General features: G+C 39.5%; 1 protein-coding gene across 3 annotated transcripts; it reads right to left on the bottom strand.

The window, feature by feature from the left end:
* Window positions 1-7,350: 7,350 nt before the first annotated feature.
* Window positions 7,351-14,880, bottom strand: YOD1 (YOD1 deubiquitinase). Of its 3 annotated transcripts, none has more exons than XR_005060490.2 (3): window positions 14,348-14,880; window positions 10,738-12,964; window positions 7,351-7,512 (listed from the first exon to the last, which is right to left on the bottom strand). XR_005060490.2 is itself a non-coding variant. In XM_017644618.3 (3 exons), exons 1-3 carry the CDS (start codon window positions 14,688-14,690, stop codon window positions 7,507-7,509), a joined length of 969 nt encoding a protein of 322 aa, XP_017500107.3. In that variant the 5' UTR covers window positions 14,691-14,880; the 3' UTR covers window positions 7,351-7,506. The 3 variants fall into 3 exon arrangements, 2 of the variants coding, with proteins under 2 accessions (XP_017500107.3, XP_017500106.3); XM_017644618.3 differs by having other exon boundaries at window positions 12,345-12,964; XM_017644617.3 differs by having other exon boundaries at window positions 7,351-12,964.
* Between the last annotated feature and the right edge of the window lie 938 nt (window positions 14,881-15,818).

The raw sequence follows: 15,818 nt of genomic DNA, 5'->3' as shown, positions 1-15,818 counted from the left end.
ATTTCTGGGGGAAATGAAACCATTTGCTCCCCGAAGAGGTCCCTGTCCTGATGAAACAGTGACCAGACAGCCTGGAAAGCCAGACCGGGCACCGTCATTGGGCTCTCTGGCCTCTTTTAGTTGTTAATGGAAAGTCACAGTGAATATTAAATAAAAACAAAATAAGCTGCAAACCAGTTTAGCAACTCGTATTCCTTCCACGGGCAGATTTTTGGCACGTGTAGTTAAAACAACCTGAAGAGAACAGGGAAAAGGGAGTGGGTGGAAAAACCCAATGCTTTCAGGAAGAACTCTCGCTCCTGGTATGGATGCCCCTTTCACCAACTATGACTTTTGCTTGGAAGCTGGCTTTTCCTGCATATAGGTTATCCTCCAAACCAAAAGGGCAGGAAGACAAAATAAAATGAAGGCACAAAATTTATTGATAATTGATTGATGGCCAATATTTGCTAAGCTCTTGCTACGCTCTAGGTATTGAGTTGTGCCAAGCATTTTTATGCATCATTTCATTTAATCTTTATTTCGACTTCAAAAGGTGGGCACTGTCAATATCCACATTTTACAGGGAGATTAAATAACTTGCCCAAGATCACATAGCTGGGCAGTGGCAGAGCAGGGACTTCAGTGCAGGCAGTATGGCATCAGGCTTGCCATGCACCTGAATGATGCGCATCAGCCTTTATTTTGGAGAAAATCCAAGCAGGAAATATGAAATACTAAGATAATTTGCAGGTCTCATTCTAGCAATCATTTCCCATCTCTTTTCTGTCTTGTAACTATCCATATCTTTATAATGAGGTAATGCATGGCTTTTATCTTTTTCTTTCTGTGGTCATGGTTAAGTTGGAAACAAATGCAATGATTCTGGGGCCAAAGTAGAGAAGAGCCGAGGCGGACTAGTGAGGGGGAAGGGTGTCTGAGGAAGCTTGGGCGAACCCTGTGCCCTATCAGTAGCATATGGATAACAGAGCTGACAGCACATTTAAGGGAGAAGACCTCACTTCCTGATGTGTCATGCAAACATGGATGATGTCATGATAGTGATAAAACAGGAAGGGCATCTCCCAATCAGGAGTTCAATGCAACGAGAGTTATGCCCACAGATGGAGTTATTGAAGTTGATCCAGTCTCATAGGTGTGTGATTTCAACATTTGCTCAAAAAAATAAAAAATGAATTGACTTAGGAGCATTAACCTCAGAAATCACAGTAAGCACAGTTTTGTTTGTGAACAGTCTTTCAGTTTATAATGAAATTAGATTAATTAGGAAGGGCCCTTATGTTTTCCCAGGTAGAGGGAGGGGCATAGACACAATGACCCTTCTGGTCCTTTCTTTCTAGACATTTCTTTTTGAAAATTATGAAATATTGCAGATACCCTGGCATAAACAAACACCACCAATCCTAATACACACTTCAAGGAACAAAATTTATAGTTGAATTTACTTACAAGCTTTGCTCCTGTCTCCCCTCTAGCCTCCTCAAAATAATATATACCCCTGCTGAAATAAATCACTGTCCTGAATTGGGTGTTTTTCATTCTCCACATCTTTAAAGAATATTTCACCCTTGAAACTTTTTTGCCTTGATTTCATTGGTTTTGCTTGGAAAATACCCAGTCTCCAAGTTTCCAAGAGAATTGGGAAGGAGGCCTGGACTAGGGGAAAAGAGGACTTCCCAGGTCATAGCTGAAAGTCTAGGTCTCCGCAGCGATGTAGGTCATCACACGATGGGGAGTGTGCGTGGCGGCCCTTTGTGTCAGCATTGCTGTCTGATGCCCCGCCTCTGCAGGCTGACCGCAGTTGGCCACCTGACCCAGCTAGGTCCTCACAACGTCTCCATCCCTGCGAGCTGCTGTGGCGCACTCATGTCCCCACTGTGAGAGCAGTTTACATTCCCTGTCTTCAGTACAGCCTCCCACTGAGGCATCTCACCTCCCCTGCCCAAGTGCACTTGTACACACGCACACAGACGCCACTTCAAAACTAAAATACCAGAGTCACTGGGTCACTGATCAGTCATTGGTCAGTCTTTCTCTTTGGGCCCCTTATAAAGTTGAACTCTGCAAAAGAGTTGCAAACCTCTAGTCTAACCATTCATAATACTTACTAGTTTATTCATTCACGTTATTGTCACATCAGTGTCTTTCAGAGTCTGTCTCCTTTTCCTCTCCAAAGGAAAAAGGAATTTACTTCAAACACATGCTATCACCACCCCCCGAGAAACACCATTCCTGTACCACTGTGTCCACGGTGCCGTGCATGGTCCTCTATGCTGGGTCTCTGAGCCTATTTATTTCTGACATATCAAGGAGAAGGAAGATTTTACTCCTCCTTTAAGCAACAAGAGCTTGCTTTAAAGAGAAAATAGCTAGGGAAGGATTCAGATGAGGGTGATTATAATTTGGCTATAAGATATGGAGTTGATAGGGCAGGTTAAGACATCAGATAGATCACCAAGTTCTCACTGAAGTGGTAGTAATGTTAAGCCTAAAATAATTAGATGGGAACTGAAGGGTGTATTTAAGTGGATTTGGGTAAAGGGTTTCTGAAATTATTTAATCACTAAGTAATTCTTGGGAGTAGCTTTTTTCTTCTCTCTCTCTCTCTTTTTTTTTCGACAGCAGTGTTTCTTTGGCCCACCTACCACGACAATTGGGAGGATTCAGCAGGCCTTTTCTGCCTAGTGTGAACAAAAGTTTGAGGACTGGGATCATGCATCAGAGACTTTTGTAAGGAACACCAAATCTTAACATGTTCAAAACTGAACTCATGTTGGCCCTGCCCTCAAACCTGTCCTCTCTCCTCTTTCTGCCTGCCAGCCAATTCCATCACCATGCCTATCCTCACCCAGACTCAATACTTCTCAGCAATCCTCCCATATATCCTGTGAGGTCATTCCAGCCCTTCATACTCTCCATTCTGGTTGAGGACTTTACTGTTGCTAGATCATGAACCAGTAAAGATGGAAGAGACTACAGAAATTCCTTGTTCCACATCTTGCATTTTATAGATATGCATCTGAGTTGTTATTCCTTTCAAAATACTTTGATATATTTTCATAGCATTCATGATGAAATTTAAAGTCCCTATATGACATAAAAAGACCTTCATGAGGAACAAAATAGCAGCAGACTCAGAGAGTCCAAGAAGGAACTAGCGGTTACCAAAGGGGCGGGGTGTGGGAGGGCAGGTGCGGAAGGAGGGAGAAGGGGATTGAGGGGTATTATGCTTATTACACATGGTATAGGGGGTTGCGGGGAGAACAATGTAGCACAGAGAAGGCAAACTGTGAACCTGTGGCATCTTACTACGCTGATGGACTGGCTGCATTGGGGTGGGGGGCAGGGACTTGATAATATGGGTAAATGTAGTAACCACATTGCTTTTTCATGTGAAACCTTCATAAGAGTGTATATCAATAATACCTTAATAAAAAATTTAAAAAAAAGACCTTCATGAGCTGCCCTGCACACCTTCCTACATGATTCCTCTATCTTTACTACAGTCACACCTAATTTTTCTGAAACTGCCATGTTTTCATGCTTCTGGGCCTTTGCACATGCTGTATCCTTTGCTTGGATCCATCCCCATTCTGTCCTTCTGGCTTAGTATTGTCCTTCCTTCAAGGTTCGACTCAAGCACCACCTTTTGGAATAGAATGTTAGGACTGCTTTACTGTAGTCACTTAATACAATGCATTTATCTCTAGATCTAACCCACTAGCATGTATCTATCCTCTTGTAACATTTGAATTCATGAAGGGCATCAAATTTTTTTATGTATAACTTCTATTATGGGAGTTAAATATTAGTGCCCAAGATGATGATGAACTTTAAATCCTCTACTGAGGACAATTGTCCTAAAAATTTTATTTTTTCATTTTTTTCTTTTCAAATTTCATTTTTCATTTTTTCAATTGTCATAAAACTTCATTTTTTGAGATCATGTTTGACAGAATCCGTCTATTGCTACCATTTTGCTTTTTGTTTTCATTCCTAAACCTTGTCCTTGGACATGCTATTAAACTGTGCATTGCTCTTAGAGGTGATAGGCATTGATTTGGCTCATCAGGACTGTTTTCAGAGATTTTTGACATCATGAATATACCTATGAGTCTGAGATAGTTTGAAGGTCCCCAGTTGCTGATACTTTACATTGCAATGATTTAAAACACATCTGGCAATGGGCTGATTTCCTTTACCTTTCTTAAAATGCATCTATCACTCTTTATGTTCTTTACTTATTATGGATATCCAAAATTGTTTAAAAAAAACCCAAATATCAGCTTTAATAGTATTTACAAAGAACTGTAGTGTATAGAAGATAGTGAATATTGGAAAATGCCAGGGAACATTATTGGATAACATTTGGATCTCCTAGCAAATCCTAACAGCCCTACACAGGTTCATTTGTTGGAATTGCCCATTTAAGAATTTATTTGGCTTCTCAAACTTATTTCTTGTAATATGCATAGAATTTGCATTAAGTGTATTATAATTTGTTAATATTTATCTTCATTGTTGGCAGTAGAAGGGCCATGGAATACAATTTATAATATGGCAACAGTTACAAGTAAGATACATTGATTAGACTACTGCTTTTCTCCTACCTGCTACTGTGTTGTGTTCCCAGAAATGTCAACTTTAACGTTCTATTCTGCAAGTCAGCATTTCCTGCTCTGGCTTTTATCACTGAATTCCTTCAGACCACTAACATCTGTTAATTACACACACACACACACACACAAAACAGATAGGCACCTCTGTAAATTCATGAATAGCAACCTCAAACATGTACTCTATATTGCCAAGCAATTACCACCTTTCTCTGGGAAGCTGGATTTCCTCTTTTCCGAGACCAGTATTTCTTCTCTATCCTCAAACTTTCCACCCCTTATTTCCTTCATTTTCAGATAATGACTTCACCACGAAATTTGAAAAGTTCAGTAAGAAAACAGCAGCCAAGAGGCATTTACTTAAGAAAATTGTCCTAAAAAATTCATTTTTTGAGATTGTGCTGGTAGGTAATCCATCTGCTCTACAATTTTGCTGATTATTTTTTTTCCTAAATTTTATCCTTTGACATACTACTATGAAGTGCCTTTCCATCACCAAATTTACAAACCTACCTTCTTGTGCCCATTTTCTTCCTCCGTTTTGTACAGCAGAGGAATCGCTGCTCTTCCTATAAAACCCCGTCATCCATGTGCGCTCCAGATCTCATCTCACAAACTCAGTCCCTGCCGTCCTCTCTCCTACGTCACCATTTCGGCCTTACTATCAAAATAATTTCTATATATCCCAGTATTCAAATATACAATACTATAGTGTAGTATCTCTGGAACCAAACTGCTGGGTTTGATTATGTTTCTCTGCTTAAATAAATGCTATTGACAGCTGAGCTATGAGATAAACTGTTTGCACTTCCTTTCCTATGTATCTTTTTTATCTTTCTATTCCCACCCATTATGTAAATCTCTTTCTCAATACATTCAATATAGTAGTCTTTTTTATACTATTTTGATACAATTTTTTTATGGTATTTTGATACATCAAAAATTTCCCATAGCATTCTGGAATGATCTTCCATTTAGATAGGTTGTTCTTTAGCCTGTTGCATGGCTGTCATTTTGATTTCTGTATTTATTGTCCTACTGGGAAAAATCCTTTCACCTTTCTTTTGTTGGATTACCTGTATCTTGTATCTCTCTCTTTCTTGAGTTACCTTCTTATTTGCTAAGACACATTAACTATAGTTTCCTGAGAAAGAGTGATTAAGATCTTACATAACTGAAAATAATTTTATTCTAGTCACACACGCATTGATAGCGCAGCTGGATATAGAATTTTGTACTAATGCCTTCTAGCTTTCAGTGTTGCTGTTGAAAAGCCCCAAGAATTTATGATTCTAAGTTTAGGGCTTTCTCTTTGTTTCCAGTATTCTAAAATTTTCATGATGATGTGTTTTGGAATGGATCTTTAGACTAGGCTGGAATCCTTCCAGTCTGGAAACACGTGACTCTCAGTTCTGGGATATTATCTTGAATTATTTCTTTGATTAATTCCTACCCTCCAATTTCTCTGTTCTTTCTTTTTGGAACTTATATTTTTCAATATGAACTGCCTACACCTCTCTTTCTTTGCTTTATTACTGGAAGATTTCTTAAAATATATCTATAACTTTCTATTGTATTTTTATGCCTGAGAATTATTGTTCTCTGAATTTTATTACATTTTTTCCTAGTTCCATTGATACAAAATCTTCTCTTATTATTTTAAGAATATACATGCCAATATAATTTTAGTGTTTTACTGCCTTCATAGTCTCTGTCTTCTCCAAGTTATTGTTTTCTACCTGTTTTGGCTTTGGTGATTCTTGTTAAAGGGTATCTTTGTATGTCTGATGATTCTTGGTTATCCACTCAAATTTAAGAATTAGGTAACAAAAAGCTAAGTTTTGTGGCATGGATGGGCCTGGTTGATTGTGGACTTTACTAGGGTGATCTCACAGTCATCTTGTTGGAACATCTTTGATGTCAGAGAAGATTCCTCAGAGTTTTCCAAACTCCTGCCTACAGGGCATAATTCTGGCAGCTAGCATTCTCAGAACCTAGTGGCAGAAGGTTGTTGGTCTCAACATCCAGTGTATGAAAACTTCACTTCATCCTTAGTTTCAGTAGAGACCCTCTGTTTTACCCTCACTCGAATACATCACTCGGGATATAGTAAGCTCTTAGTTGCTCAGAGTGGGAGAGGAATCTTAACCAGGCTCTATCCATCTTCCTGATTTTTTCCCACCTGTTTCCAGAGGTACTAATACCAGTTCTTGAATTGGGGAGGATAGGTTCTCCCTGGAAAAAATAGGGTCACTGACTTGGGATTCAGCTTTTCCAAATCTGCTAGTTCAGTTATCATGCATCCAATTGCTGGCCAGTTTCAAAAATTTTGCTGCTGTCATCTACCCTAACATCTCTTAGTCCTTGAGAATTTATGCCTTTTAAAATCCCATTGTTTTACTGCAGTTTTGGAAGAGTGGAGATGAGTGGATATATTCAGTGTGCTATCTTTAACCAGATACTCCACTCCAACCTGCATCCATCTGGCTAACACCTGCTAGTATTTTAAGATTCATTAATGAATTCATCCTTCAACTGAATACAGAAAAACACCGTCAGAGTAAGATCAGAAAACTCCTCATGGTGTAAGAAGGAATTTTAGAAGGAGAAAGGCAGAGAAGCAGTTAAGAGAGAGAGCTGTTCATGCTCAGAGCTGGTTCCTCATGAACATATTTTCCTAAGCTCACTAAAACATGATTTCCCTATGCGGGAGTTAAAAAAAATGCTCAGACAATACTTTCACTTCATTTATTCTTTCAAAAAGTCCTTCATACAGCATTCATAAAATCATACACCTCATATAAATAAAATCAGTGCATCTTAATGACAACAGCATCACGTAAGCGTGGTACAAAATGAAATTAGACATCTCCCAGGTAGCAGCAGTGCATTAATTCTGAAAAAAGTAGACAAAAGACCATTTTTAAAACAAGAAAACACTGACCATCTTCATTAAGAAAAAAACATTTTCTTATGCCAAGTAAACAGAACTATTTCCCCCTTCCCTACGTTTTCAGGTCCTGTTTTAAAGCTCTGAATTTGACTGTTGTGGTTTTCTTCTTGCATTCGGCAACCTCTACCTGTGCTGCACTGATACAGGAAACACAGGGCTCTTTGTCATTCTCTATCCCTTTTGACAAGCTATACACACTTATTCTATATTTTAAGTTAAATTCAGTACTTTTTTAAAGGAAAAAATTTACTCTTTGTCAAGGAAATTTTATTTCCTGTGAACAGCTTAAGTCATGAATGGCACCAAGGTAAACTGGGAAACTGACAAGAACGAGGTGCCCTCACCCTTTTCAGTAACTTAGAGGCTACAATCACATATCCTACACCAGTTATAAAGTCAGGCTCATGTAATCTTGGTACGAATTCTCAGCCTTTCTTGGATTAACCTTTCTGTTGACCTACAACTTAACCAAATCGTATCTTCACTGTCCCTTAACTCCTAGATGTAGGTTTGTATTTTCAAAAAAAAGGATCAAAAGGCATCATAGCAACATACTTATATTTATGATTTTATGCTTTAATGACAAGCTCTTCAGTTATGGCACTGCTACATTCTGTGCCAAGAAATGGGGGAGGAGGGTTACGATGACAGAAAGGCATTGCTTGAGAAATTTTCCAAAAAGCATTAATTCTGACTGGGAATGCATCCATTTGAGGACCTCTTCTGTTCAGTGGTAATCTATCTTCCTGCCCCTTTATTCCTTCACTCTAAAATAGCATAGGAGGTTTATCAGTCTTCATTTAATTCAAACAGACCAAGACCTAAATCAGCACCCTATGATTCAATATCAATGTAATAATTTCTTCGAAGTCAAGTATTCAAAGCACTATAAACAAAATACGGGCTAATTTTTGAAAAAAACAAACAAACAGAAAAACCTTTTCCCACAATCAGGTTAGTTTTTATATTCTTTCTAGCTTAGATGAAATGAGTCAAAATAGTGTAAATCTTAGTAAGACAACATCGTTTGTTAATAAACTAGCTTATTCAAATTAAATGTTTCCCTTAAGACTTAAAAATCATGTTGTTTATATATGACACTTCTAAGGCCTCTGACTCAAAAATCAGGTCCCTTAAAATAAGTTTGGGTAGAAACAAATGAAAAGTTTTACGAATCTAATCTCTTTGAAGTTGCTATAGTCATCTTTGTGTTACAAGGACAAGTTCTGAATAGTGCACTATACAATGAATGATAAAAAACAATCAAATGACAGAAATGGGTAACATTCTGAATGTCAGGGCACAGAGCCTGCTCCTAATAGCTACAGAAATTAAGTTTCTCTGTTATCAAAACACCAGAATGTTGTACCATTGGATGGTTGGACACTACATACTGATGGTAATTGTTAAGGAGAGCTGATTGTTAGCAGCTCAAGAATTACATGTTAATGTTTTTAACAAGATCCCCAGAGGGAGCTAACATGTAAACTTTTCAAATTTTTTTAAAGTGCTGCAAATAATAGCAAATGTGTGTCTCAACACATAAAAGAACATAAACCTTAATGTATGAAAGCTTAGGAAGGCCACCTGATTTGTAAAACAAAAACAATTCTGCTGCTAATCTTGATACTCCCTAGTCTAATTTTTTCAAAAAAGACACAGAAAATTATGTCTGTCTCGAGCAACTTGCCAACATACACATTTTAATGCCTAACAGTCTAAAAAGACACTGCATTAAGTTAGACACATGTACTTGTGGTATGCAGACAGATAATGCAATGTTAATTCATTCCTGACTAGGATTTTGCTGGGACTTGAACTTCATAGAATAATCAAGTGGCATGACTATATTAGTTTTTGCCAACAGGGTCAAGCTGACCAGCGGCCAAACCTTCAAAGGTACCACTGGACTATGCCCATTTTTCATTCAAGGGAAACAAATTTTTTAAATCCGAAGAAGAGCAAGGGAAAGGGTGAACAGGGGATAAGAAAGCACAATGTTCATTCAGTCTGTCACTTACATTAAACTATCCTTAATTAATAAAATATTATTGTACGGCAGTCAAAAACAATGAATAGGGAGAGGGTTTCATTCTGCTCAAGTGCATTTAAGAAAAAAATTTCTTTTGATTCCACTGCAAGTACTAAATTGATACACAGATTTCTAAAATTCTCAAGATTATAATTTACACATAGTAATAAACTAATTTCAAGAGTTTAGTAAATGTGGTAAAAAAAAATCTTTAAATTCTGTGAGGAATACAAGCTTGGGTTTAGAATGAGCATAAGTTTAAGTTTTTAATACTCAATCATTAAATCAAATGGTCTGCAAATAGTGCTTCATCTTGAATTTTCCATGATCAGAACATTACTTTAAAGTCCTAGTGCTGAATTTTAGCAGGTAATTTAAAAACTCATAATTGACAGCAATTTGTGTATCAGTGTCCAACTGGTGAATAGACAACCTAGATCACACAGAGTAAGATCCCCTGAATAAATGCTTGACACTTGCTATAAAAGTATAAGCTAAATATGCTAAGACTTAAAATTAAGGGGTTTAATTTCGTAAAATACCAGGTTCTATATTTTTCCATTTGTTAAGTTAATCCAATTAGATAAAATATAATCAATTTTAAAGTGACAGAAATTTATGTTGGGAAATACACCAATACATGACTGGCACATTATGAATTACTCAGTAAATATTTGTTGCATGACTAAATGTCTCTAAAATCCCAGTAAGCAAATGTCAAATTTGGCTCCTTAAGTATCTAAGAAAGGAAGGCAAGCTTTATGAATAATGATGCATAAAGTTGAATTTGATGGATGTTATAAACTCTTAACTTAAAATTTAAATTTAGTATTTTCTGGGGGAAATAGGAGAAGCAAAAACATTTTTGATCAGATGATAGACAGTACAAAGAGCTTTTCAGTCATTTTCATTTGTACATATTATGATTGCCAAACATCAAGTATCGCAAGCTCACAAGTGCTATTTTTAAGGCTCAGTAAAATAGAAAATTAAACACTTTTAAGTTATACTGACCATAATAACTTGTAATGCCTAATGCAGCTATTCACCCAAAAGGTACTCAAGACAGGTCACCTAGTGATTAAGCATACTTGGTGAATTGTTTCTTAAAGGTACTTCTCTCCTAAATTGTTTACCTGTTCTTTGATTTTTGATGGCCACCTCCACTAAGTAGAAAAGCTAAGTAAATCTCTTTAAAACATTTGCTAGGAAGATATGCTGGCAGAGACAGAATGCTTGAAAGTCCACCATCGGTTTTCTGAGATACTTAGTCAAAAGTGAGACCAAGAAAACAAAAAACTTCGCCACATTAAGCCTCTTCACATTATGTGAGATAATACGTAATGAACTGTGATTTAGCATCCCTGATCTTCAGAAGAATTACGAAAAGAGGTAGAAAACTTTTATCGGGAAGATCTCATAGTGAAACTAAGTTTTAGAGGATGTGCCTTGTGGACGAGCCCACCAAGCAAACGGCTGCACATCTAATAACAGCAAGAAGCAGAATTCTGAGAAAGCTGAACAAGGCAGGGATTTAAAAAACTGTCATGTTTTGGAAGTGAAATAAATTCATTCAACATTATGACCCCAATCCCTTTAAAACTCTTTAAAAGTCAAAAGATCGTGGATAAGCAAAGTGCTAATTACTCAAAACAATTGATGAAATTGAAATTATTCAAAACAGCGTTCGTGGCAGGATTCGGCTGAGCATGAAAACAAGCACTGTTCAGGGGAGCAGAAGATCTCACAGAAACGAACCAAAGCGCAGCATCACCACTTCAGATGTTTTTTTTAGGAGTTGGAGAAATGCTCCTGACAAAAAGCTGAGGAAATTAAATCCCTCCAGGGAAATCTTTATGTAAAAAAGCAAAAATGGAGCACTGAAATTCCAAGGAACTTCCATTAAAAACAATACCCTGCTTAAATGTAAAACTTTATCCAATGTAACAAAGATCAATACATGAGTTTCACTAAAACATGAGGCCAGTGGTCTTTTAAAGCTTCGGTAAGCGGCTCAGGCACCTTTCCCCTAATACATTCTACTTTTATACACTAAAAATCCTAAATTGGGCACTAGCAGTTTTCAAGGAATAGATTCATCCCTGTAAAAATTGTTATATATTTATCACTGGTTAAATATACATTTATAAAGTCTACCAAATTGCAATAAAAAAATCAGTTTTGACAATTTTGAGCATCTTCATTTGAGGAATCAATTCGTAATTGAGAAACTATTATCTCAGAGTTTTTAAAAGGACTCAGAATTACTGAGACACTGTGGTTTATGCCCAGTGACTTCACGAGGCCTTCCACACTACCCAAAATGTGAAGTTGTTTTCTTCCGCAAGTTAATGCTGCTGGGTACTAGTTTATAATACTGAAACTCAATCTTCAGGTTAGTGTCAACGGGAAGCACGGACCACCTATTCTGTCACTCCAGCAGAAAGAGGGCATATCTCACAACTATAGACACACATCTGTAAACCTGCACACTAATTTTAATCTTAACAAGGAATTTCAGCGTCTTAGTGGTTTTGAGTTAAAAGGATGGTTCAAGCACTATGTCCTTTTGTTCTTTAGGGCTACGAATAGCTTATTGGAAAACCCAGAGCCTTCTGGATCTGTGAGGTAGTAGGCGCCAACCCTCATCATGCAGCGATCACACTTCTCCAAAGCTGGTATGGCCTGTCTCCTTGGCATGGTCCCTTGCTTCTGCTTGTCCAGTTAATCCCTTATGACATACCATGCATCTCAAGGTGAAGCGGTTTACATCAGTAAACTGTCTCCTTCTTCTAGCTTCCTCTGCTAATTCCAGGGCTTGTACAAGAACAATATCATCATTGGAGGAGAAGATGGTCAGAGGAGGGGTGTCCGGGTCAGGGAACTCCCGCTGAAGTGGATCATAGTGGATGCCATCATAAATAAGCAGGACCCTTTTGGCATATCCCGCATCTTCCCCAAAACGATCAATTCTTACTGTCTGTGTATCCACTACACAAATTTCACATTGATAAAATTTAGACAAAATGGATATCTCAATAGCTCCTCCCCATGTGTCATCCCTTTTGATCCAGTCGCAGTAGTTCTGATTTGTTTTTCCCAGTATGGCCTCACTGTAGAAGCCGGGATCACTTGCCACAATCTGTGCTATGAGGCGTCTCATCTCGGGGGCACAGGCTGGATTCAGGACTCCACCTTCGACAACATAGTACACACTGGTGAAGAGGCATGAGTTGTCTGCTGGCACTGTGGCTCTGGTAAGCACAGGCAGCGTTTCCCTGACGTAAGTAGGAGCACCAGGTTTTGTAAAGGCAGGTGAAGTTCTGGGCCTGGTTTGGTCTTCTTCAACGATCAGCATGTCCCCTGTGAAAAGTAAAACAAATCCACAACTGCAGAGAAATTATAGATGCCACTGGGTGTTTGCTAGCCACGACTGTAAAATTACAACACAAGGAGTGAAACGTATAAGCTGGGATTACTAAGGGGAACACAGCCTTGCAAACAAGTGACCAGCAACACTTCTTGGTCAATGAATCTTCATAAAGATGAAACCAGAACAAAAAGCAAAGCACCTCAGGTTGCACCCCAATTTACTGAAGGGGCCTGGGTCATACAACTTTATCCTTAACTTACAAAGATACATTTCATGTGGGACTCACATATAAATCAAGTATAAAAATCAAACGAATATTCATATTTGACCTGATTGTTTATAGTTTATGATGCATGATCAAAACCGAAAGTTTCTGTGATGACTGCCCTTGCACTGTTCACCATGTAAGAACTTATTCACTATGTAAGAACTTGTTCACCATGTAAGAACTTGTTCGTTATGCTTCAGAAGATTGGAGACTGTTGAGAATTAGGCTTGGGGTTGATTGATGATTGTGCATTGAGTCCCCTATACAGAATGTTGTTAACAACCATTTGATCAATAAATATGAGAGATGCCCTCTCAAAAAAAATTAAAAAAATAAAAAATAAAATAAAAATAGACATCAGTTAAAAAAAAAAAGATACATTTCAAGAACAAAATTTCCTGATGCTTGCTCGGCATTTTAAAAGCACACATCTTCTAAAAGGTGTTTACCATTGATTGGACCACCACTAGGGGGTTCTCTTCCTTCTGAAACGTACCATTATCCATCCTGTTTAGTGTTTACAGGATTCGTGACACAACAGTTGAAAGCTTTTACTGACCAATACTGCTCTTCAAGTTTTAATGCTGGCCAGAAATAACTGCTATTGTGTAGAACTTGAACGGGTCTTTAAGTGGACGTGTAAAAGCCAGCCCTCCAGTGAGTGTACCTGTCCAAGTGTATAAGAAGCAAACTCCAAAAACGGGCCAGGAAAGCAACTAAGAAAAACATCCTGCATCCCTCAGACCTGCTCTCTTTTTTCAGGGCTATAGAGTAAAAGAGCGATCAGTTCGGAGAAAATAGGCCCTACTTTTGTGCAGGCAGAGGGAAAACAAAAAGGAGACGTTTTCAAGGTAGAACAGAAAGCAGCTACTGGGAAAGGGGGGACTCCAAGGTTTTGGGCTTCTTGTATGGGTTGGGCCCTTGTTTCTTTCAACCATATGGACAGACACGTGCTCCGGCCTCCGCCAGAGTCCTCTGTTTCTTACTCTATCCTTACTCTTGTCCTTACAGCCCCAGCTGGCCCACAGCCGCCTTGCCTTGACTGGTACTGTCCTCCCTCTCGCCCCTCTTCGTCCTCCCAAGGCCCCGGCCCCGATTCCCTTACCTGATTGGATGGGCAAATGCCCCAGAATGGTATCCCCGTTGCTGAGGTCCAGGCACTCGGGCGGGTATCCGACCAGGACTCGCTGACAGCCCGGCGCGATCCCGGTGATGGCGGCAATTTGGCTCTGGAGTTCTCGCACCCGGGTTCGGCTGGACAGCCCCTGCAAAACATGGGTGCCATCCTTGGCCTTGCAGCGGAGCCGCCACATTGTGTCGGTCCCGGTGCCCACAGGCCATACACCCGCGGGGCCAGCTTTGGTCCCGGCAGCAGGTTGACAAACGCCGCCGGGGTAACCAGCCCCAGGCTGGACTCCAAAATGGCCACCCTTTGCCGGGCCAAACATCGCGAGAAGTTGCTGGCGGTGACACTTCTCGCGATATTTTGATGCCCGGTTCCGCCTTGGCACTTCAGGAGTTAGCTCTCTTAAAGTGACAGCTAGTTCCCTAACCCTTCGGAGCCAAAGGATGAAGATTTATCCGTATTCCTAAAGTACACCTGGTCTTGCTGCCTGTCGAGCGAATGAGGTGCCCTCTGAGTCGGCAGCATATATCCTCAAGGGAAGAGGGCGGGGAAGGAGTTCCCAAGTTGAGTACATCGGAATGTAACCTTGCACTTGGTGAGGTCAGAAATGATTACACTGGGGCTTCCAAACTACACCGGGAGAAATAGAAGCACAGTTCAGAACGCAAACGAATGCCAAGAATGGTCAGTGAGTCAAAGGTATTGACAAAAACAATCAGATACTCGTGACCAGACTCATGGCTGCAGCAAACATTGACTCACTGATTGGGGTGAAGGGGGTCAGAGGACGGGCCTTTCCACCTCCACGAGACTGTAACTTGAAAACGTCCATTGGCCACATCAGAAAACGCAGTATGAGGTCAGCATCGGGGTCCAGGGAAATTGCTACACTCAGGTGGCGGCAGGACAAGGAGGAGGAATGAAGAGGATGTGTCATCTAGATTCCAGTTCAGGCCCTGGGTATACAAATATGAAGGCGACGCCATTCCTGCCTTCGGTATAACAAGCACTCGCTATAATCAGGAGAGAGGCTGGGTGTAGAGGATACATAACCACTGAGTTTCACAGCAACGTGATAACGCTACATTATGTGACCTTTTTCAATCCTGTATCCCTAGAACCTAGGACTGTGCCTTGCAAATAAGTGCTCGGTAATACTTGCTGAATGGATAAAGACAGCGTTGTAGAGGGGCAGAGAAGGCAACTATAAACACACTGGGAGTTGTTAAAAGCTTCAAAGAGGAGATACTTTTTGAGCTGTTTGAGAGGATGAATTTAATCCCCAGGTGAAGGAGGAATAGACTTCGCTCAATGTATCTCTCTTCCAAGAAACCCATACTCATGGTTCTTTTTGCATCCTGGTTCTAGAGCAGCAAGTCCTAACCTGCATAAAGTGGGTTTACCAACAGAATTAAGGGTCAAACGCGCCTGGGGGCAACTGTCAAAAGTC

Source organism: Manis javanica, chromosome 11 (genome assembly GCF_040802235.1).
Source record: "Manis javanica isolate MJ-LG chromosome 11, MJ_LKY, whole genome shotgun sequence".
NCBI lineage: Eukaryota > Metazoa > Chordata > Mammalia > Pholidota > Manidae > Manis > Manis javanica.
Note: the sequence above shows the minus strand (reverse complement) of the source record. Positions and strands in the feature narration are given on the sequence as shown.